The sequence below is a fragment of the Lissotriton helveticus genome, chromosome 2_1, assembly GCF_964261635.1.
Source record: "Lissotriton helveticus chromosome 2_1, aLisHel1.1, whole genome shotgun sequence".
Taxonomy (NCBI): Eukaryota; Metazoa; Chordata; class Amphibia; order Caudata; family Salamandridae; genus Lissotriton; species Lissotriton helveticus.
The window spans coordinates 244,329,819-244,355,224 of NC_136059.1; the positions used below are offsets into that span (position 1 = coordinate 244,329,819).

General features: G+C 44.0%; 1 protein-coding gene and 1 long non-coding RNA gene across 2 annotated transcripts in view; one reads left to right on the forward strand and one right to left on the reverse strand.

Annotated features, from left to right (window-relative positions):
* LOC144817870 (uncharacterized) overlaps nucleotides 1-2,668 on the forward strand; it is a 31,635-nt gene extending 28,967 nt beyond the window's left edge. Inside the window, exon 4 of the long non-coding RNA XR_013606991.1 lies at nucleotides 1,893-2,668. This is a non-coding gene — a long non-coding RNA (uncharacterized LOC144817870). The remainder of the gene's footprint in view (nucleotides 1-1,892) is intronic.
* Nucleotides 1-25,406, reverse strand: part of EPG5 (ectopic P-granules 5 autophagy tethering factor) — a 582,198-nt gene that overhangs the window by 302,928 nt on the left and 253,864 nt on the right. The window contains exons 21-23 of the mRNA XM_078674745.1: nucleotides 17,707-17,829; nucleotides 14,650-14,816; nucleotides 10,080-10,307 (exon numbers count right to left, since the gene is read on the reverse strand). Of these exons, the coding sequence (XP_078530871.1) occupies nucleotides 10,080-10,307; nucleotides 14,650-14,816; nucleotides 17,707-17,829 (518 nt within the window). The remainder of the gene's footprint in view (nucleotides 1-10,079; nucleotides 10,308-14,649; nucleotides 14,817-17,706; nucleotides 17,830-25,406) is intronic.

Here is a 25,406-nt window from a genome sequence, read left to right on the forward strand (position 1 = left end):
TCACCATCACTAAGACAGTGACTGTCTCTACGACAACCAACACTCCGACATCAAAATGTCACTACGGTGTCAAACACCGAGACGCCGAGCCATCCACAACCGTGACGTCTGGACCCAACGGAAGATAGAGCCCAAGCGATCAACGCCCCAAAAGGAGCATCACTGCTCCATGACGTCGAGCCTCACTGCTCCATGACGTCGAGCCTCACTGCTCCATGACGTCGAGCATCACTGCCCCATGACGTCGAGCATCACTGCCCCATGACGTCGAGCATCACTGCCCCATGACGTCGAGCATCACTGCCCCATGACGTCAAGCATCACTGCCCCATGATGTCGAGCATCATTGCCCCATGATGTCGAGCATCCCTGCTCCCTGACGTCGAGCATCATTGCCCCATGATGTCGAGCATCCCTGCTCCCTGACGTCGAGCATCACTGCTCCATGACGTCGAGCATCACTGCTCCATGACGTCGAGCATCACTGCTCCATGACGTCGAGGCACCCCATGACGTCGAGGCACCCCATGACGTCGAGGCACCCCATGACGTCGAGGCACCCCATGACGTCGAGGCACCCCATGACGTCGAGGCACCCCATGACGTCGAGGCACCCCATGACGTCGAGGCACTCCATGACGTCGAGGCACTCCATGACGTCGAGGCACTCCATGACGTCGAGGCACTCCATGATGTCCTCGACGCTGACCGGAACCGCGTCATAGCTCAGACGTGCCCTTACTGGGGAGAACCCCAGAGATCATAGCATGGGACTCGGTAGAGGACCTACCCTCTCCTTACCCAGAGGCTGAAGATGCCTTCAAACTCCTCTGTTCCAAACCTGGAAGCCAAAGCCTCCTAGAAAAGAAGTTACAGAGAAGACAGGTGTCAAAAGACACAGGCAAGCACAGAATACAAACCCTGTGAGCTTCAGCTTTGGTCTTTAGTTCAGCTGCAGACAGAGCACTTATCAGACAGAAATAGTATAAAGACAAGAAGACTGCAGATATTCTGCCAAAAAACACAGCAGAATGTAGATAAAGGCCAAAGACGTCGAGTGAAGCTGCAAAAATCCAAAATTATCACAAAAATTGTATAGAAAAAGCTAAAAAAAGAAGAGCTAATGCTCCAGGGTCCTGCTAGCAGGAGCCGGAAAAAAGAACTGAAAGTAAAAGGGACCTGCAGTGCATTCTGGGATACTGTGAGGCTTCTGGAAAGTTCTCTTAAAGGCACAGTATCCTGTTTTGAGCCACATAATGGCAGTCTATGGGGCTTGTCTGTCCACTTCTTCCTCTCTATCATTCCAGAGGGTGTTGCTGTTAAAGGCAAGGTTTTCTCTGTAGAAAACCCTGGACAGGCTGTGCTGTTTGTGGATTTTGGTGAAATTTCTAGTTGAAGTACTGGACAGTGTAGCCTGTGGATATAGGCTGCATTATCTGTCTTTAAATTCTCTCTTAAGTGTCTGTGCAGTTCTGCATGTTTTGACAACTTAAGAGATTATTTTTGATTGCTCCGGGGTCCGCGCACATGGGCGGGACTATTCACTAGATTATGACTATACACAGAGATCCCCTACTACAGAAGTAGATGTAGTAAAACTAACATACACCAACATAAACATAAGGGAACTGTTTTGTGCATGCCTGAACTAACCAGTAATTACATAGTATTATAATAACTTTTGCGCTTTGGGAGAAACAAAGAAGTTGCACAAATAGGCTGCATGTGCATAAGTATTTTTCATGTTGCATTCTGCTTTAAAAGTAATTATTAATGCCGCTTTTGCACTAAGCTTATGCTAGGTAATATTAATGGGGAATAGTGCGAGGTAGTAAACAGTAAAAGGTTTCATTATCATATAACTAATAAATGTTTGTTTTCATCTACTTTAGTGTGCTGGATGGAGCCCCCATCTTCTTAACTTGTCCAATGTGGGAGGGGGGAAGCTTCAATGAGTGATTCCGTTCTGACATGAGGCAAGCAAGACGCGGTGTGCACCGCAGATGACATGAAAGAGTGAAGGCCAGAGTATCAGACGACTGCCAACTACTGTACCCCAGCATGGAACCAGAGATGTACTCTGCAAAGATGTTAATTTATGAAAGGAGAACGTTATAAAACTGTATCTTGTATGGAGAATGTGAGAATAAACTGAGATTCAGACCATGGGAACAACATTTCATAATGAAGTTGTTGAATAAAAGGTGAAATCAGCCCACCAATCACTGTACGAGTTCGATGATAGTTTGCAACATTATTGGGATTAACATTTCAATTTTAGGGTATAACTGGTGTGCCTTTAGGGGTGTGGTTCAGAGCTTAGGCTGACAGGAGGGGAGATGTGTCGCTGACCATCGGTTTTGCAGAGAGGCCTAGCTGTTCCTGACCTGTCCTGTCCTTATATCCGTTGTTCCCGGATTCTGTTTCAGGGATCCCCCACCATTTCCTAGGCCAAGGGGGTGGTTTTCCTACAGACCAATAGGTTTGTATTTAGCCTAAATCATTTTCAGAATCTAAATATTAATGTATTTGTCTCTGAAGCTTTGTCTTTTCACCTATCCACTCCGTCAACGATTTTTTGCTATGTATTGTTTGGATGAAACTATTGTCTCTTCCTCCGTTAGGTATATTATGTTTGGCATATACATTTGCTGGAAACTTTTCTCTCTTACTCTATCCATTCCTTCATTGCATAAAGTCATTGTTTAATTTGGATGAGTTTTAAAATAATATATATATAAATATATGTTTCTTCGTGAGATTCAGTGTTTGTAATCTGTGACCAAATGCAATTTAGCATTAACCCATGATAATTTGAGATAAAAAAAATGTATTATTAACTTTAATAAGAGTCTGTGATTATTTTATGGACTAAATGTTTGGTAAGTTAGTAGTCATCATTGCCATCAACTATTCAACTAATTGGTCCATCGACCAATTAGAAGGAAAGTTGATGTTAAAGGGTAGTTATTAAAAGATGTCTCATTTGAATCAATAAAGAGAAAGAATTGTTGGAACGTATAAATTGACCCCAGCACATCAGGGATTCTGGGTGAATGAGTATGGGCCATTGTGTTATGATGTCATTGATTATTGAGCCCTGATCAATTTTGGTATTGGTGCTGGATCACTATGATTCACCATGCATGATATGCTGCCACCTCCGATCTGCAGGCAAAAAAACTCATGAGAGTGATAGTAGTCCTCTGTCACTATGAAGGAGTGCCCCTCCTGGCTAAGGTCAAGACCTAGAACATATTATTGTGAAAGATAGTGGCTGGGACATCAAGCGCAAATGCAATTAGAGTGTGGCATGACCAACAATCAAACCATGATCACACATACATTCAGTTCAGGCACACAAGGCAAAGGATATTCCCATCCGACACCTTTAGATGTGAATCATCCATGACAAAATGGAAGAACGACAGTGTGCAAAATTAAACTTGGGACCTTCTGAGACTCTATAAAGGTCCACTCCACAGAGCAAGGAGGAGGTTGGTTGGTGATCAATTTGAAGTTGGGTATGAATATCCACCAGAAAGAGCATTACCAAACTTATCTTTTTGATAGAATCTTCTAACTGCAAATTCCACTAGAAATTTCTGCAGAGGCAAGCAGTCAAACTGTCCATCCCTGCGCATTTGATTATTAAGACAGTAATGCCTAATGAAGGTGCATATGGATATCTATGTAGAAGCCTGTCAGATGTCTAGCAATGTCCCATCTCTCACTAATGTTGTTGTGGCAGCCTTGGCTCTTGTGGCATTGGACAGAAAAGCCCTCGGGATGCTCTTTTTTTGGTCAGTGAAAAGTATGTTTTTATGCACAGGACAAACTACCCAAACAGGTACACCTCTTGGCCGGCCTTCCTTACTTAGCACTGGTAAACAGCTGGTCACCCACCCCATGCTCATTCGTGTATTTGAATTTAAAGTTAAGAACTCTTTTTGTGCCCAAACTGTGGACCCTCTTCTCGTTAGAGGGGTGAGGCAAACTGAAAAAAAGAAGAGAGAGTGATTGAGTGTCTACCTGAAAAAATTATAGCACTTTAGGTTAAAAGGAAGTGCAAGTTATCAGGGGGAAAAGGTGGTATACGGATGTTGCACTTTAAACACCTGCAGCTAGAGAACTCAGTGGGCAGAAGTCCTTTGCAATGATAATGATTTCTCAATACTGAGTCTTTAAATCAAACAATAAATATCAGCAAGCACATTATAAGCATACACATTATATCTGTGCTAAGGTCGGCATGATATCCTCCATCTGCAGAATATGGAGTGCAGCTGATAGAGCCTCAAGTGTGATTCAGTTGATATGGCTGCTAGGGGAAGCATGTCCCTTTGTCGCTCGTCGCTCTTCCCTCCAGAAACTCACAGAAGAATTACTGGTCTCAGTTCTGTCGCCTGGATATACACCTTCCTTGGCTGTCCTTCTCAGAACACCCAAACAAGTCTTAAGACAAGTAGTAATGCTAGTGGAATGACAGATAAAGGGTGCTACAGGAATACATTCTCTGCACTCTAAGCCAACTATAAAAATGCAGACAATAGAAAAGCAGACAGGCAGGTAAATTCATCTCACATTCAAAGGCTATGTCAGCCTTAGAAGGACACTAGTGTCTTTGCCCAAAGGAGGAAATAAGAGCATTAGATACTGGAAAGGTTCATAGAAGAGAACAAGTAAAGGATGATGTGGTTTGTAACCCCGATGACCTGTTGCCCCAATCACCATATCAAATTTAAAGTGGGTAAACAGGCACACAAAAAAGAAAGATGAGCCTAAAAACATTATCCAAGAGATTAACCCCCAGATGCATCAACAAACCGATCTGCGATTCCTTAATAGCGAAAAATACGATTCGCTATTAAGGAATTGCAAAATGGAATGCATCAAGAAATCACTTAAAAAAATAGCGATTTCTTAGAATTCCTTAATTGCGAGTCGCAATTAAGGAATACCTCCCCATTCATTCCTATGGGCCTAGAGGCCCATAGGAATGAATGGGAAGACAATCTCAATTTGCGAATCGCAATTAGCGATTCGCAAATTGAGATTGCGATTTTAAGGGAGCAGGGGTGTCCAAAGGACACCCTGTTGCACCCCTGAAATTGATATGTGCACATATGTTGCGCACACACATGCCCTTAGGGCATGTGTGTGCGCAGCATGGAACTTTGAAAATTGCACTTTAGTGCATTTTTAAAAGTTTTTCCAAATTACCACGAAGTGGTACTTCATGGTAATTTGCGTGCCCTATTAGCAAATTCGCTATTTTAAACACTTTCATGCATTGCATTTAAGGAATCTCAAATTGAGATTCCTTAAATGCAAATAATCGCAATTTAGCGATTTCTAAAATTGCGATTTTTGCATTTGGGATGATGCATCCCAAATGCAAAAATACCGCTCGCAAAGGGCCAGATTCTCAGATCTTTTGTTTGATGAATCTGGCCCTAAGTGTACTATAAAAATATATTTACCTTCATAACAGTATGATGGCACAGTTCCTCCTATTCACTTACAAAGTATGGTGCTGCTAATTCAGCTGTAATTGAGCTAAGACCGAAGAAATATTACCCATCCGTACACCCAAAACTGACCTTCCTCCTTTCTGTGGTGCAGGAGCTTTTACTGCTACTAGCCAGAGGCCTACTGAGTTTACCATCTAGAGACCGCACAGAAAACACTCCTGTTTTTCATAGTTGTCAATAACATGGGTGTTGTTAGATTTGGGGGTCTCTAGTTGGCACAGGTAGGTACTTGTGACAAATAGGGACCCTTGCCTCTAGTCAGTTAAGGGGGTACACTCCTAAAATAACCTCTGCTCACCCCCTTGGTAGCTTAGCACGAGCAGGCAGGCTTATCTCAGAGGCAGTGTGTAAAGCATTTGTGAACACACACAGTAATCAAGTGACAACACTACTGATGGACACCACACAGGTTTTATATAAAAAATAAGTATTCTTTATATAGACTTATCACAAGACCACAAACGACAAAAATCCACAATACTGAACTTAAAATGGTAGAATTAGCTTAGTTCTATATAGTTCTTAAAATGCGACACTTTGAGTCAAGGTACCTTCAGATGCGACACGCAGGGCAATGAAAGCGATGGAAATGCGGTAACAATCCGGTGCAAAGAAATAAAGATGGCGCTTTCTCGTTGATGCAACTTGCTTCCCGGTGATGCGGCGGCATCTGCTCAGACGTCGATTCTCTCCCCCAGCGATGCGAGATGCTTGACACGATGCAAGCCACGACAGGCCCTGCAACACGCTTCCCAGTGATGTGGCGGGGCCTGCTGCGACGTTGATCCTCTCTCCTGGCGATGCAAGTTGCTTCCACAACTATGCGAGCCGTGACAAGCCCTGTGACACTCTTCCCGGTGATGTGGCTTCTGCTGCAACGTCGCTCCTCTTCTCCGGTGATGAGCCGCGACAGGCCCTGCGACACGCTTCTCGGAGATGCTGCGGCGTCTGAGGAGACGTCAATCCTCTACTCCTTTGACATGCTTCCCGGTGATGCGGCGGCGTCTGCTGCGACGTCTATCCTCTCCTCCGGCGATGCGAGGTGCTTCGTGTTGTGAATCAGCAGTTCTGCGACACGCTTCTCGATCTTGAGTCGCGCTACCAGCTCCTTGCGACACGCAAGTCCCCAAAAAGTGCAGCACAACTGCAGGCACTTCAGGAGCACTCTTGAGAAGCTGGTGGGTGAAGTCTGTTGTCCCTGAGACTTCAGCAGGAGGCAAGCTCTGTTCCAAGCCCTTGAGATCCTTACACAAGTTGATGAAAGTACACACAGAGTTCCTCTCTCATTTCTTTGGCAGTCAGGCAACCACTGCAGCCCGATCCCCCATGCAGCACTTCAGCTTAGGGATAGTCTCTCCTCAGTTTCTTCAGGTTCCTCTCCTCAGCAAAGGTTTCTTCTTGTTTGTCCAAAAGTGATCTAATTTCTTGGGATCATGGTCACAATTTTTATACCCCAAAATCCTGTCCAAACCAGTTCTGGAGCACTCTGTTGACAAAACTCCTTCTTTCCTTTCACAGTGCAGGGCAGAGACATCAGACGCCCCACTTGAGGTGAAGCCAGCATTGTGGAGGGCAAGCACAGCCATGGGGCACCTTGTTGACATGATTCCTTCTCTTCTTTCACTGTGCGGGGCAGAGACATCAGACGTACCACAGGATGTGGAATCAGCATTGTGGAGGGAAGGCACAGCCCTATTCAGGTCCCTGGTGCAACTCCTCCCTCCCATCTAGATGCAGATCTCTCTATTCACCACTGGGCTGACTCATTCTGTCTCCTGGAATCCCCCAGCCTGTCACTCAAAACTCCAGACAAGGAATACACAACCTAGCAGAGGCAGGCTTGGATAGTTAGGCAAGAAAATACCTACTTTCTAAAAGTGGTATTTTCAAACACAGAATGTTAAAATCAACTTCGCTAAAAGATGCATTTTATCATTCTGAGTACAGGCATACTAAACTCGAATTTCTACAGTATTCCCTGACTCAGTTAGGATTATAGGATGTAATAATCTAACTGCCCATTCTGGCTTATGGATAACAGGTAGCCTTGCAATAGTGAAAAACGAAAATGGCTGTAATTCACTATTAGGACATGCCACACACACCAGGGCATGTCCTACTGTATACTTACAATGCACCCTGCCCTTGGGCCTACCATAGGGGTGTCTGATATGAAGAAAGGGGAAGGTTTAGGGACTGGCAAGTGGGTGCATGTGCTCAGTCAACATGGCAGTACCAGACTGCACATAGGCTCTGCAATGGCAGGCCTTAGACACACTTTTACAGGCCACTTCTGTGGGTGGCACAGCCAGTGCTGCAAGCCCACCAGCAGCATTTGGTTTACAAGCCCTGGGCACTCCTGGTTCACTGTCCTAGGGTCTGACAGGGAAAACCAAACCAGTCAATCATGGAATCACCAAGTCATACAATAATTTACAATAGGGAGCATTTGCACTGTGGCACTGGACAGCAGTGGCACAGTGCCCAAAACATCTAACACCAGCAAAAACACATGAGGCAACAGTACAAATGGAAGTGAGACCCACGCCAATGGTGACAGGTCTAACAGGTGTCAATATGAGGGTGGGAGCACGAAGGGCCAGGCAGATATTACCCCTCCTCCAATAGATTTCAGTGTTTAGTGCGGGCCTCCATTTACCTCCTCACATTCCCTCCAGTGATACAATCCTGGTGACTGACACTCACAAACTCAAGCCTACATTTTACAGGGCCTCCGTATTAGGAAAGGGGAGTTTTGACATAGTGAATGTTCAAGACTCGGCACAATGTATTGAAATGGGATTAAACTTTTAATTACAAAATGTTTTAAGTTCTTTTCTTCAGGGGAGGTAATAAATAAAGGTAATTTCCCAAAATTAAGCACATCTTCTATTCCTTTTTATATTTGAAAGTTTGCTTCACAAACGTGAGGGTGGCGGGTGGTTGACCAACACCTCCGACAGGCTCAAGGAGCCCGTCAGGGCAGCAGTAGTACTGTAAATCCTACAGGCACCGCCGTGGGATTATGATGTCCCTTTCCCTCTGCCTTTACAAGGCAGAGGGAAAGGGACTGTGAGGGCCTTATGGTGTGCCCCTGTCCCCATGGGCCACTGCTCAGTGGCCAGGGGGGCACATGTGGGGCCCCCCCAAGCATTCATGCACCTTGTGGCAGGCATTACATGATGCCTGGCACATGGTGCATGGATCTTTGAAAACAGATCTTTTTCTACAGCAGCTCTTTTCCGGGCTGCAGCACAAGCGACAGTAGAAAAATGCATGTTTCAGGCCGCCTACACAGTGGTCTCCTCAAAATATGGCAGGTGGGACCACCAACTACTTGTCGGGCAGTCTCGATCCCACTGCGATAGTGGTCGGACGCTCGTCCATCCGCCATCGTAATGAGGCCCTAAGTGTTTGAAATGCCCTAAGTGTTTGAAAAGCCAAAAGGTTAGAATCATTGGTTAAAAAACTTCTAGTAAAAAAAAAATCAAAACAAATATAAATTAAAGGTAAGGCCAAAGAATTAGGGATACAGAAAGTAAGGTGACAGAAGATTACAGATACAGTTAGGGTTGGTCGTACGAAGAATTTTAAGTTAAGAGTATGGTTTAGTGCCATACGTTGAGCTACGGTAAGAGACAGAGAATAAGTAACAATTAGCGGTTAGAAATCTTCAGTGTGGGGAAAGAGGTGTGGATACCATTAAGGTTTCCGGGAGGGGGGAGGTTTAAGGTGGCTGGGCGGAATAACTAGGTAGGATTATAGGATGGAAGTAATAGTTTCAAACTTGGGGCCTCATTACGACAGCGGGCAGATGAGCTTCCGACACCATTGCAGCAGTGTTAAGACCGCCAGACAAGTAGTCGGCGGTCCTACCCTCCATATTTTGATGAGGACACAGTGTAGGTAGTCTGAAACATGCATTTTTCTACTGTGGTTTGTGCTCCGGCCCAGAAAAGGGCTGTAGTAGAAAAAGGCATGTTTTTAAACATCCATGCACTGTGTGCTAGGCACCATGTGGTGCCTGGACGATTGGGTGGCATCACATGTGCCCACCCCCGGCCATCGTGCTGTGGCCCACCAGGGACAGAGGCCCTGCTTGGATCGTCCAAAGTTCCTTTCCATCTTCCTTTATCACATGGAGGTGGGAACGCCATGTAAAGGCTGAGGGAAAGGGACATCATAATCCCTACAGCGGTGCCTGGCAAGTACTGCCTCCATGGTAGGGTTTACAGTCCGACCGCCGCCCAATAGGCTCCCTCGACTACTGTGCTCTGACTGCCGATATTGTAATCTGACGTTTGAACTGCTGCCCTAGATGTTGAGTGGACAGCCAGCTACGGACTGAAGGTGGTGGTCCGGCTGACACCGTAATGAGGGCCTAAGTTTCTAACTTTGAAGTTTAACATCTTTTTTAAAACTTACAATTTACATTTAGATATATTTAAAAATAACAGGAAGAAAAGAAAATAATGCTTGTTTTGACATTTAGCTAGTAGAGGACGCGCCTTACACATTTATGTTAACTTCTCAGACATACTGTACCTGACAAGCTCTTTGTGCATCGCTGGTGAGGTCGTGTAAACCGGGGTATATGTCTCTTGCTCGGTTGATTCTTCTCTGACAATCGGCGTAACCTCTGGTTGCAGGGATTTGCTAGTATCATGATGGAAATCTGCAATTTCTGTTAAGCGTTTCTTCATCTCTTTTAGCAGGTTAACATGGGCAGGGCTATGAAAAAATCTTTTTCCAATACAACCATCTACAGGCAGTCTGCAAAACAAGTAATTGGCTTACAACAATAATCTATTCCACTAAAATGTCAGAAAAAAGTGATTAGAATATTAACAAGAGCAAAATGTATGAAAATATTTACAGAAAAATAAAAATATTAAGTCATGAGTTTCAGCATTTTCAAAAAGTGACTTCTACTGAGCATTTATTCATTACTGTCTAATACAGCAAGAGTTTTGACATAAGTGAGGAGACCATATGATGTCAAACTAACATTTATGTTATGGTTTTCGATGCAGGTACTGATATATAAGTCGTGAAGCAGACCATTATTGGCAAGGTGCAGGGTTTTTTACATTTGATTTGGAAGCATGGAGTCAGTTTAATGGCAGTTTTTTAATGAATTCATAGGGTTTTTGCCATCTGGATGTTACAGTGTATGGCAGTAGTGTTTAGTAAACGTGTGTGGAGATGAGCAAATAGCAGCCTGACCGTTGTCCAGGACAGGGACTCTGCAAGCTAACGTAGTAGTCACAGCCTTGGCTCTGTGGGAATTAGCCCACAATCCCTCAGGGGGTTGCTATGACCACAAATGTGTCCTGATGTTCCAGCGTTCTTCAGAGACGATGGGTCTCTTTACACAGGGTCACAACCTCACTCCGTCTTGCTTGTTGCAAAACCACATGGTAGCGTGTTGTCCTTGACCACCTGGACCAGCCTTACCTTAATGGAAGGAAGAAAAGCTTTCAATTTTAAGTGAATCGCTCAACTTCAAAAGGTTTATGTGAAGCTGAGAGTCTGCTAAAGACCAGAGTCCTCTGATCTCCATCTTTCGCAAAGAAGGATGCCCCAGCCCAGGAGTGACACATCGGTCACCACTGTGAGCACAGGGTGGGGAAACGGAGAGCCCTAGCCCCACTATGCTTTTCACCCCTCCCATAGCCACGGATAGGGCTAAAGGCATAGTGGAGCTGGGCCATGGACAGTCCCTGTGACTGGGCAGTGGCTCTGCTGTCCTTTAAGCACTTGAGTGCCAAATCTGCCTTATTGCCAAACAGGCGAGGGCCATCGAAGGGCATGTCACTGAGGGAAGCCTGGACATGCCCTGAAAAGCCAGTAGACTTCGGGCGGGCATGGCGACCGAGTGTCACTGACAAAGCTGCCTAGTGAGTCGGTTGTATCCAGTCTGCAGGAAATAGTGAAATTTGATGCATCCCTGCCATCGGCTCAGAACTCCTCCGAGACCATGAGCAGAACTTGCGCAACTAAATCCCAAACTGTATGGGTATATTGGTACAAGAGGCACGCACGTGTTTACTGACTGCAGTGCAAGGCTGAATGGAAGAGAAAATACTTTTATAGGTGTCCAAGCTCCTGAATTCCCTATCCGGTGGTGTGGTAGAAAATGCCTCTGGACGTGGAGGCCTGGATAACCAGACTCTTTGGGCTAGGTTGCTGGGTGAGGAAAAGTGGGTTCCCAGGAGTGTAGCCGTGGAGGCAGGTAATCGTCCAGTGTATAGGAAACTCTGTGCAGGACTTGGTCCATGCCCCGAGCAGGGTATCAGTAATGGCTTCATTAAAGGGAGAAGAGGTTTAATGGAGTTTACTGAAGGTTGAAGCACCTCCATCAAGACATTGGTCTTTACTGCCACCAAGTGCAGCATTAGGCTCATGACCACAGCCACCCTCCTCATCACCATGGCAAATGAAGCCCCGGCCTCCGTAGGCACACTAGGAGGACAGACTAGGCTAGTGTCTGGAGATGTGTCTAGACCACTGGCATCTACTCCTTAATCATACCAGTTATCCTCAAGCTCTTCCAAGGGGCCGAGAGAACTATAAGGATCCTCAGATCCACCCCAATCGTATTCCCCCCAGGGCCCATCAGTGAAGGGAGGCTTAGTCTCCGACCTGGAGGGTCATGTATCGGTCAGCACTGGAGTCTATGTTGGGCGACGCCATTCCAGCTCCATATCGGAGTCAGGTACAACAATAGGATTGGTGCCGCAGAGGGCATCAGCAGCACCGGGAATGGCACCACTGGAATGGACTCCGGGTAAAGTCACAGAATTGCGACCAGAGCCGATGCAGATCCAGGAATGGATCCAATGGACCCGACTGGTGACGAGTGGGAACAAACCGGCAGAAATCCTGTAGGTGTGCCTGCCGAATCCATGGGGCCCGAAGTCGGGGAATAGGGCTCGGCCCACCTGTATAGGAGGTGCACAGCTTTATTAAATTCTTTCACCAGGGCAGATTTGCTCAGGCACTAGGAAATTATAGGATGCGCGGAGCAGACCTAGATTCAGGCCCTGTAGTTGACATATTGGAGCGGGCCTACATTTGTGGCGTCATTCGCGCACCTCATCTAAAGACTTGGAACGATGTGTTAAGCCAAAGAGGGCTTTGATTACTCAGTTTTCTTGGGCACTTACCCAATGATGACTTGGGATCTGACGAGGACCGATCAGAACGACTCTAATAGGGATCATCCTTATGACCAGGACGTGGAGCAGTGTCGTCCAGTATCAAATGACCAGAAGCTTCAGGGTGTGCTCACAAACTGCCTTGGGGCTAATCATTCTGCAGTCGAGGTAGGCCATGGAGCCGTGGAATGACTCCAGGCACCAAAGGCAAACCAGGAGGGGGACTGTCACAGAATGTTTACAAAAAGTTGAAAAAGAATTCCAAAAAATAGACAAAGGGAGCTCTATCTGCACTGATGGTAAGGAAAGAAAACACTGATGTCAGCACCTATTTAGGCACCTTGCACATCACGTCTTGTGCAGATGACGCAGACAAAGCCAACGCGGAGTTGATCAACACTACCTACTGGCACGCAGAGGTACTGCTCAAGCTTTTACGAACCCTGTCTTACGCCTAGGGAATATTCTAAGGTAAGGAATCTGCAACTAGAAGTCTACATCAGATAAATATTTATTATAATGTATTTTAATTCCAGCATAGAAGGTAGCAGAACATGCATATTTTAGAAGAGGGTATAGATTTCCAATAAGCACTGTATGTAATAATGCTAACACAAATTGCATAAATGGAAGCAATCAACTAAACTTTAATGCACACTCAAAATGTTACTGTACCCTAGATATTTGTTTACAACATTTCAGGAAGCAGAATTGGGTAAGATGGTGGAGGGAACATCTGTTCCTCCTCCCATGACTGCAGACTCACCTATCTACATCCTCGTTGGCTCATCAAATACCAAGATATTAATTTTTTTGCAAAGGATTTATTGTAGAAGAAAACAAAATAGTTTGTTTCAGTCGATATATTGGGGAAAAGGGTCATGTGAACCATTTGCATATGTAATACCTGCAGTTGGCAAGATGTGCAGTGAGAGGATGGGTGGAGCTCCTCAAATCCAACTGGATATGCAGGTTATTGGGAGAACACCAGAAGACAATGTAGGGGGTAAGGGATAGGGCACGAGTGCAGAAAAACAGCATTAATGAGTTGAAATTATTACTAGAGATGTTAGAATAAGTACATATTTTAAAAGAAAACCATTTTCTTTCCGAATTACAGATTTCTCACTTTTCATTCAACTTTATACTTAAGTTTACGGTCAGTATGTTGGCCCTTGTCAGTGCCATTAGAGCACAAAGTCAACAACGTCCATGTGCTAAATGGAATAAAAAAAATCAAACCAATTTTATCTTCCAGAGATGGAGACTAGTGACTTTAACAGAACTTCCCCTTTGATTGACTTTTATGCATTGACAGTATGTGATGGTAAATAGCAATTAACTCAGTGGTAGGCAACCAAGACGAGATGGCTTAAAAGACAACAAGAACTGGCAAAGCCAACAGGTCTGGCATTGGCTGCTAGCATTTCAAGCATTGGCAAAGTCAAAAGGTCTATCATCAGTTGCCAGGCTTTTGGGTTTCCAATGATTGTTATGATTTGTCAAGTTTTTTAAAGCGTTTAATGTTGGGGGAGCTGCTAGTCCCTTGTCAAACATTTTTTTTAAATTATCTAATGACAAAAATGTTTTAGTCTCAAAAAGCTCACATTGCAATAGTAGTCACTTGCACAGAAGGGAACTAATTGGACAGAAATGTGCTATCCATTGCCCCACGCTGTTTGCTATAGTAGGCAGAACTAAAATGTGAACGACAAAACCAAACCAATGAATGAAGAAGGCTGGCTGAAAGCCCTTATAAGTAAGTATATTAAACATATACTTTTAGTACAATTAAAGCGTATTGCGTAATGCCAGACCTAAAAAGGCAGCCAATGACTCTTGCTGAATTCTCTTGCTTAAGTGCAGCTAGTAATTCAAGGGGTGTCCAGAAGGACATGAACAGAAAATGTAAAATGACAACAAAATTTCAATTTGAAATAATGCAATTTTCTTACCCATATTGTGGTCCTGGGCGGTGAAGGTAAAGTAAAAAGAACTTTTGCCAAATAAGGGGCAATATTGGGTGATCAACCGGAGTAGCTAGTGCTTGGTGAGCCCATCGATAAATCATCAGCCTTTGTAGAGATGGTGCAACTGGAAGCTTCAATTGGGTCTGGGCTTTCTACATATAAAAGGAAAACTGCTTGTAATTCATATGTTTAAAAAAAAGTGATATTAGCTGGAACATGCTTAGGATTAAAAAAATCAGTATCCTTGTTTGCATGTCTAACTTTTTTAAAGTCACAGCTCAATTAATATTTTAAATATAAATGGGTCCATTTACAAAGGTATGTTGGCAGTAAACATACGTTAAAGACATAAATGGCGGGATTTACGAAAGCTAAATGCAGTCAAAAAAAGAATGTACATTTATATATTTACAGATGCTCAAAAGTATGGCACAACACTGCAGAATTTTCCGTGCTCGATTTGTGAAAAGCATAAGTGCCAGGACTTTCGACAGGAGCCCACTGCGGCTTGCACCACCCATTGCCCCTGCCATGCTGCCAATGATAGTAACAAAACAACTACTAGCCATCACACTCGTACAAGTGTGACAATTAGGACTATTCCAGGCCCCCATATCTATAAGAATGGCTTGGGCGGCACATTTTTAATATATATCAAATTAATAATCAACTGTTGTTGTGGTCATCTCTAAATTAGTCAGACACCGCCACCTTGTGGCAGACTGTCACAAGCACCGGTGTTGACAATTAAGTGACAGTGCCGAGCAATGGAAACCACCGGCTCAAATTGAGTCCTGAGAATTATGTACGTGTATCTCCTATGCAACAGGTGTGCGTGTGTTTGTTTATGTTGGTGTTTGTTTATGTTGATGTGTGGAGGATTTGGCTACACTTTGCTTGCAGACGAGTGCTCCAGTATTAACCCCTCCCATGCTGGTGACGGAACCACTCCGTCACCAGCCACGGACTCGCTGTGCTGATGACGGAGCGGTTCCGTCACGGCCCACTCGGCGCGCCTGTGCGGCGCGGATTCCGCGCCTGCGCTGGACGTTCCATTGAGCGGGCGGGGCCGTGACGGAACCGCTCCGTCATAAGCACAGCGCACCCGAGGCTCGTGACGGAGCGGTCCGTCACGAGCATGGGAGTGCCGTGCAGCCGCCCCACCCCCCTTGCGCTGCAGCGGAATTGCCACTGCAGCGAAGGGGTTAAAAGAGGTGGGTTACCTCTCTCTGAGATTAGTATGATCTTGGATGTCTTAGTAGGCTTAGGAGAAGTGGACAATGAAACTGATGGAAAATGCCGCATTCACAACAATGTGGTCATTGACGCTGGAATTGTTGATGAGATAATCATCAACGTTGTTGTAGGTAAAACAGTTGGTGATGACGTTTATGTCACTGTCCTTAAAGGGGCAATCCCCATCAGCACTATAGTAGTTGTTCTTGTAATCGCTGTCGGCAAAGTCATCAACAGTACAGACTGGGATTGTATGCTCTTCTGGTATGACAGTCTTCATCAAAAAGAATCCCAACATTTTCGGCAATGATGTCATCACTGATGGTCTTGCAGTCGACAGTCTCACAAACGATTTATCTTTGTCAGCTATTTAAGATAATTTCATCTTTGGTGTTAGTGGTTCAGATGCTGATTTGGACTTGAGCTTGGGATAGTCATTTTTTCTGATAAATAATGTATGTCTTGGTTTTCTTGTGAACGTTCTTTCGGGGTTCTTTAGAAGTCAATGGCATTCTTTAAGAATCGAATATCTTAGGGCCGTTGATATCTGAATGTGCCCTTTTTGCATGTTTCTTATGCCTTTTGAGGAGTCTCTTCATCAAAGGAGGGAGTTTCCTTACATTTTTACTTATGTGACCAAATCAAAAGCCATTCCTCTCTGTCTTTAACGGTTTTAGTTGAAGAGGTGCATCATATCTTGCATTTCTTAGCCATATAGTTAGGATAGAGACAACAAATACACTATTTATGAGGGAACTTTACTTGCTACAAGTCACAAAAGGTCTGACTCATGAGCAGTCACACAGCATGCATTTTTCAGCTACGTAGTCAGTTTTACTGAATTGAAGCCCTGTAAATGAACCATAAATATTTAAACTTGAGGTGTTTTCCTGGGTGAGCCATTAAAACCCTCAGAATGTTAGAACAATGTGGTTGAACATACATCCGCTGGAGATGGGAGATGCACCAATAAGCAGGGCAGCATACAGGGATGAGGGGAGAAGTTTCAGGGAGATCAGTGAACAGGATGTTGCGCCCAACTATGGGTGAGACAACTGTGGTGTACAATGATAGGGTCTATTCTGTCCTTGATGACTTAGCTGATATTACTCTATTTCCTTGTTTGAGACCTCTGCTCAGATATGGGTCTTATCTGCCCCCGTTATGCCCAAGCTACTGCCAATATGGGAAGACTCATATATTGTCCAGCTGCTCCCACTACCCACCTTTTTGTTAAAGCACTGCGTTGTGCACACCGCAATGTGCATTCCATCACCAGAATGCCAACCAGAAGTAGTGAACAGGGAGGGGGGAATAATAGATGAATGCTTCCACCAGTGACAGAGAGTCAAAGAATCGCAATGATGTAATCTTAACATCACAAGGCAAATGGGTAGTCGTCCAAAGGATGTTGCCTAACCCTTGTATACCAACACCTTAGTCCTGACAGGGAGAATATCCCATTGATAATGGGACAATCTGGGCTTGGAATGTAGGAGTATTTACTATTAAATTAAAATTCCATAGAACAAAATAAAATAATTCTTCAAAACAAACAGCAATCTATAGGTAAAGAAAATATACAGGCAGTAGAATAACCTAAGGCAGGTGTTGCTAAAATAAACTGGGTGGATACTTCACATATTGACTGCTCCAAAAACAGCAGAAGCGCAGCCTTTATTATACCTTAGACTCCTCATCTGCAGTGAGATAATGACCAAGATTTGAAAATTAAATCTCGCTGGAAGTAGAGAAACAGACATACTAGGTGAGCAGAAAAAATGGTAACTTCTGCCATCATATTACCTTCAAAGCCTGATCTGGAGTAAAAGTAGGGTTGCTAAGCAGCTCCCATTCCACTACTCGTCGCAGCTGTGAGTCTTCTTCAAAAATTGATTCCATGTTCAAAACAACCCATGCAAACCAAACCTACAAACAAAATAATTCAACGAAATGTGAAACTTGACAAACATTATTGCTACAAAGCATTTCCAAGTAAAACACAAAATGAATGCAAAAATTAGGAAACTATTCTGACAACTTGCTGGTTCTTGTTCCCCACAATTAATGAGCTAACTTCAAACTAAATAATTATTCTTTAATAAATTATGGGCGGTTCTTTTAACATGCTATGTCATCGAAGTTGCAGCACACAGTGGACAGAGGGCCAGAGTTGGGGGAAACTAGACGCAATTTCTAGTGGGCTAGATTGTATGGCTGAGATGGTTGAGGCATTTTAAGAAAGGCAGTTGCACAAGGTACCCACTAGTGCATCTTAGAGTCTGTCTTTCAAAGATGACTGCAGGAACAAAGAACAACAGCCCTCTTGTGTGTAAAGGATTGGAATGAAGTAAATATGATCGATTCTCCCCACTATTCTAATTTAAGAGACATCAGTGGTTTAAAATGTTTCTGGTACACCACAGCCATTGTCCACTCAGCATACACATGTCATATTGTCCATTCCAAAAATGTTCTCTCATCTTAAGCCGGAAATTTTGAGAACAGTAATCCAGTTTGATATTTAGATCAACTTGCCATATGAACGGAAATCTTTTTATTCATTTAAGTGAGGTATAAAATAAAGCATTAGTTAGTTAAATTATACTCGTCACAAGGTATTTATGCTTATCTGTATAAGCAAAACATGAAATAATAAAGTTATTCGTATAACCAAAACATAAAATAACAGTTCCTTCTCTTCATAAAAATGTTAAAATTAACAAAAATTTGACATAAGTAAAACAATGTTTGTTTTAACATTTATTTATTCATTCAGTGTTGTGAGATAAACACAAGCATGCACATGATAAAGACCGGTCTGTTCCTGGGAAATTATCAGTCATACTTCGCATTGGGGATTGTCAATATGATATCAAATGCTATGTAGTGACTATTCCCACACACCAAAACAACTGCCACGTACTGCTACAATTTTCTGCTTACACAAAAGCAGACCTTAAAGTTCTACTAAAAGGTTATCACACATTTGTCGCAAGCTCGTTACTGCCACGTGTCCCTCTTGAGCAGCCAAATATAGATGAAGTGGGGCCCAAATGTCTCTAGATTGGGACATACTAATGTGCAATAGGTTTCAGAATGTGTGTTACATCCTACAAGATACCGCACTCAATTCATATAATTTGGAACTCTTCCTCCCTGACAAATCGCCACACTGGTTTACCCAGTCTCAATGCCAGTGTGGCGAATTTTCTGTTTATCTATATTTTTAAACTACCCTAATAACACAACTATTGAGGAGGGCTCCAATGTATACTCAATCATTTTTCCCAGCACTGCAAATAAGGCACACCAGTATCAATATCTGAGGCAAAGAGTGCACCTCAACCCTCCCCTGTTCTGCTAGAACACAGCCAATAACCACATGGTTCTGCACCATAAGTATATACATACTTCCATTTGACGTACACTCCGCTCTTTCAAACCATCATTACCCTTCCCCACCTTGTCAACCTTTACAGAAAATACCTGCTGTTCTCATTTTCACTGCATTCAATTGGATTCCGTAAAAAATATCCATAAGTGTATTATATTTTTACATATTCAAGGCCAGACTGAAGAGAATTTATGTAAAATAATCACTTATTGTTTCCTCTGGCTGAAAAATTGATGCCAGACAACTGCTCCTTCTTGATACATCCACAAATCAGTAAAAAAAAAAGAGAGGTTTAGTAGCCAAACTCCCATTCCACCACCCAACTTTACTAATTAGGGCTGCATATAGGGTCATGTCAGATTGCGAAGATTTACAGGAAGGCCACAGGAGCATACTGAATCACCCAGACAATTATTGGCACTATTTGAGAGCTGCTTGTGAGCGCATTTATGTATAGAACTGGCTGAGAGAGGTAGTCACTAATAGAACACCTGGAAGGTAGTTTATGTGAGCGAATGCTAGTAATGGCTAGCTTAGGTCCTCTGACATGGTTGTGAATCTGAAGTGACTACACGAGTGGTAACGGTGCCTGGTATGACTATGTTGGGGAGTGATGGTGAGGTGACATAGGGGAAAGTCATTGCAATATTTCGGGTAGATATAAGAGACAACTCTGATGAGACTGAGATAGCTGCTCAGATCATTCTGCCATTGCAAACTTTAAAGAAGTCCACACTTGGATTGGCTGGAGGAAAAAAGTACCATGATATTCCAAACACTAGTAAATGTACATTTAGGGTGGAATACGATTTAGGATACCAATTTCATTTAGGATTATTGCTAAATATAGCAATAGGGCAACATTAGTATTACTATACCCATCCCTTTTAGTCCACCAACACAAGGATTCAAACTCTTCTGACCAAGGCAAACGGTGCCTGGTCTCTCTATACCTCTACATCCACCTGTAGAGTAACATGCTTGAACGTAGTTAGACAGAGGTGGTTGTGAACATTTGGAACAGCCTCCCCACGCACCTCCGGACCACCACCTCACGTCTGGAATTCTGAAAGGCACTCAAGACCCGGCTGTTCGAATAAGCTGTGTAATAACAAAGGAGAGCGTAAGGGATTGTGTGCAGGGGAGTACTCCTGGTCCCCTAGACCTAAATATGTATCAACAAAAGGTGGAGCATCGCCACTGGACCAGAAAGGTCCTAATGGGGCTGGGGAAACGGAGATGATCAAAAGAAAATTGTTCTTTTGATAAAAGATCCCTCACTCACCAACCTAGTTGGTGACATGCTTCATCATCGGGGTCCCACCCGGACAGCCGAGTGCCATCCGGGTGTGCTGCGACACCTGATTACAGTGGAGCGGGTAGATTTTTTGTGAGTGTTATGTGAAAAAAGTGAGTTTAAAAATTAGCCAGGTATAACTTCGATGAAAAAACTTTATTCAGAAGCTACTTGACAATGTTAAAAATAGTAATATGATACTTATGTTGGTTAGATTGACCGACAGTATCTATGTGGGTGCAATAGGGTCTACATGTTTCAACCTGTAGAGGAAATTCCCAGGTTTTCTTCAGGACCAAGTGTAAAGAGACCTGGGCGGTATACACACGCTAAGGTGTACCCAACCCTCGGCCCTTGTGGCCTAACTGCTACTTACTTGCGTCCAAAGTTAGGCATAAGGAAAAATATATATATATATTGAAACTCGATATTCGAGTGGATTTAGCCCCATAGGAAACTGGGTCGGTCTGGGACTTCCGACACTTAATTTGTGACCGGATAAAAGGGGAGGCTGTTGTGCCTAAACGCCGACCTCAGATACGCCTAACTTTGGACGCAAGGCCACCTGACTGCTGGATCCTAGTTTTTTCATCAAATTACACACTGGCAAAACTGCATAGTTTTAGGCTCAAGGCAGGGTCAGGCTGCACACATTGCCAATACCCTCCTGCTCACTTCTAGCATCTTGCTTGGGACTGCCTCTCCTTACACAGATGCTGGCAGGATATAGTTTTCATGCTGACCAAAGTGACGGATAATCAGAATTAACGCTCCTCTCTGCTGGAATTAGTGGGGTATGTTAAAGAGAGCTCACGCTGAATTAATAAGTTTACTGTCACAGTGTTCCTGCAGGCAAAAAGAAGACAGCCAATGTGCTGGGACATTGGCCAGAGTCTACATCGAAACAACAGCTGTGGGATATACTTTATTGCAATGCAACATGTGCATCAGGTACAGCGCTGATGCGAGACCATGTACAGCGCTGATGCCAGACTCTTCTCGCCCTAGAAATATTTGAGTGCAACTCAGCCACTATTCGTATTTGTATGGGATTTATAAAGAGCCGGAATCACCCTCTAAGTGGTATATCTCCTCTACAAGAGAAGAGTATGCCAAGGCAGAGCGATCAGTAACAAAAGAGTTCTGCCATTAGGAGTTTCCTAAATCGAAGAAGGTTGGTGCACTTACGCAGCTCAACAGGCAATGAGTTCCAGTACTTCGGAGCCAAGTAGGAAAAGAATTTTCCCCCGTGCGAAGTGTTCTATAACAGGGGACAGCAAGCAGACCTTTTCCCTAGAATGGAGAGATCTGCCTGGAAGGTAGAACTCAAGTTTATCCGCCAGATAACTAGGGCTTCCGCCATGAAGTGCTTTGTGGGCTAAACAGCAAACCTTGAACTTAATTGTCTGGCGGATGGGAAGCCAATGCAGCTTCCTCAGCAATGGCCGAGAGGAAGTTCTAGGAGGCCTGTTGAGAGTGAAGCGAGCTGCTGTATTCTGAATCACCTGCACTCTATTCCGAAGGGATTCACTGGCTAAGGCAAGGAGAGCATGGCAATAATCAAGATGGCTAACAACCAAGGCCTGAATCAGGGTTCTACGGACTGATAAAGGAAGCATCTGGAACACTCTACAGAGAAGACTCAGCGTATTTTAGCAGATGCCTGAGGTGGCCATGACCTGATCTTTCATAGAAAGCGAGTCGTCCAGTCGAACACCCAGGTTTTTAGCCATCTGCTTTGGAATTGGTACCGGACCCAATGCAGCAGGCTACCAGTCGGAGGACCAACTCGTTTGAGCGGTGCCAAATAGCATAATCTCTATTTTGGCAGCATTAAGCTGGTGGAAACTTTCCGTCATGCAACCAGGTATAGCTAGCATGCCCTCAGTGAAGAGACATTTGGTTGAATCTATCTCATTATCGAAGGAGAGGAGCAGTGGGTGTTGTCTGCATAGGAATAGGGAGTAAACCCATATTCTCTGATGATTTTTTTCAAGGGGGGCCACATAGATATTCAACAGGGTGGGGCTAAGGCAGGAGCCCTGGGGGACCCCTTTAGTGAGCTTCAAAGTGCAAGACCGTAAGTGACCCAGGTTGACAGTTTGAGTGCGCAGAAAGTTAGCAAGCCAGTTCAGCACCTGACCCTGTATTCCAATCTATCTCAGTCTGTGGATAAGCTTATGGTTAGAGACAGTATCAAAGGCAGCTGCCAAGTCCAACAGAACAAGCTGCACTGCCTTGTTATTATCCAGGGCCAATTTGATGTAGTCTGTAACTCCTATGAGAGTGGTTTCAGGAGAGTGGTAGGGTCTGAAACCCGACCGAGAGGGATCGAGTTTTCCTTGAGAGTCGAGATATCCCGTAAGCTTAATGTTAATGTACCCTTCTAACAGTTTATTCATGAGTGGGAGAAGCGAGATAAGATAGGACGGTAATTAGCCAGCATTTCGGCAGGTGCCTGTGCCTTTTTCAGAATCGGTAGCACTTGTGCCGCCTTCCATTCAAGTGGAAGGGTCCCTTCACTCATTGAGGCGTTTACGATGGAGCAGATGGAGGGGGTAGTAGTGAAGCGAGTGAGGCAAACAAATAGGCTGGCAAGATGTTGAGGGGAGAACTGTTCTCAGCATTGCTTCAACTTGAGGTATCGGCAGGGTAGGAAAATGCTCAAGACAGGCATCCTTTGTTCTCAGGGAGGATGGCAGTAGGTTGGGGCCCTCCAAGGGTATAGGATCGTTGGGAAATTAACCATACATTAAATTGATCTTTTCTTCGAAATAATTGGCTATATTGTCACAAAGCACCTGGGAGGGAGGAGTTTGCTGGGTGCAGGCTACAGGATTTGTAAAGGAGTTAAGAACTTTGTAAAGTTCCTTAAATGAGTTGCCTGCCTGATTTAGACTTAAAATAATTTCCACACTTTTTAAATATTCTTCTGATAGCTTGCAAAGGCTGCTTTATAGGTGGATTTTTCTATCCCTATTTGAGTTGTACGCCATATTTTTTCCAATTTATTCCAATTTGATTTTTCTCTTTGCAAATCAGGGGAGTACCAGGCAGCATGTTTCCTCATGTTGTTGCTTGAGCGGTGCAAGTGTGTCAGTAACTGAAGTGATGGCCTCACAGAAAAACCTAAGTCTCTTGTCCATATCCATAGCTTCTTCAAATGAGGGGGGGGGGGGTCAAAGCCTTTTCCAAAGGAATCAGGCTTAATCTTGTGCCATTGTCTTCTAAAGTTACATGGGGATAGGAGGGGGAGCACCTCATCTGGAGACCATTAATCTGAAAATGTATCAAAGAGTGATCTGACCAGATCACTTGGCAGGGGGATCAGGGATATTCGGGCGAATTTGTGAGACTGATGTCCTAGGTACAGCCGGCTGAATGGGCACGTCCTGCATTATTCTTTACTCGGCCGAGGGAGGTCATATAAGTAAGAAAGTTAACCGCATCCATATCCGCACTGCCTTCACTGTGAATGTTGAATTCCCCTAGCAACAGAAGGTGTTTGGAAGAAATAGTGTGAGGGGAAATTTTCTCCATAATTACTTTGAGAGGGCCCGGGGGCCGGTAGAGCTGTGCGCCCTTTAGGCAATCCTGGGGAGTAAATTCAATCTTAAAAATGCATAGTTCCATGTCTATGTCAGAGGTGGATTAAATGATGGATGCTTTCAGTGCTTCTTTGAATATAATAGCAATACCTCCACCCACCTTACCTTACTTTCCCTGTCCAGTCTAAGTATACAGTACATTTCTGGGAGGGCTAAGGTGATAGCTGGTGTAGAGGAGGGTTTGAGCCAAGTCTCCGTTAGGAAGTCCAAATCAGGAGAATCAGAGTGCATTAGGTCCCATAAATCAGTAGCATGCTTAGGCAGGGATCTAACATTAGCTAGAGAACCTCTCAACTGGGAGTACAGTTTGAGGTTTTAGGACTAATAAGGTGATGGGGAAGAACGTCCTCGAATACCTGTTTGTTGTAACTATTGTGGTAGGCCCTTACCTCTAGTGCAAACAGACTTTCCAGACAACTCTGGAAATGGCAGCGTTTACAAGATAATGATCCCTGGAGATTTACAAAGGGAATCATTGTGTAAAGATGATAACTTCAATCCAGGTTGTATAGCTGAAGTAAGTCTTTATTGGTCAGTAGTGAAGAGACCTCCAGCTCCTTCCACAGCTCCCTCTGTATTGTCTGCTATTCACATCATAACATTCTAACTTCCTAGCAACATGCCCACAATTCCAAGAAGCATAGATCCCAACACATCTCCCCCCATTACAATATCAGATGAAATTTACAAATGAAATATATAAAGAAAAACACAGCATATAGGAACAAATAAAAGTCTATGGAGCATTACACTTTGCAACATTGCCACAGCTCCAAGCAGAACCATCATTTAGAATGAGAACATTTTTCTTCACAAACTTTACTTGTTTAGGTTGAGAATATTTACTTTCTCCCTTAGCTACAATACCACATTTCTTCGTCACTACCCAATCACCAACACATATATTCGGATCTTTCACCCTCATTCTGAGATTGTACGAATGTGTAGAATCACGCTGCTTACTAACAACATAATCCTTCACACTTGATCGGTCAACCCACACACATTCTTTGTTCTTGAGCCAACCCGGAACTTCCTTCAAACCAGGCTCACGCCCTTTTAGAGAGACAAATGGAGAGATACCAGTGACCGAATGTGGAGTTATCCTGTAAGACCAGACCATTTTCTTAAGCTCCTCAGCCCACACCAAACCATTCGCCAATGACAACTGTATGTTCTCCATCAACAATCTATTAATCCTTTC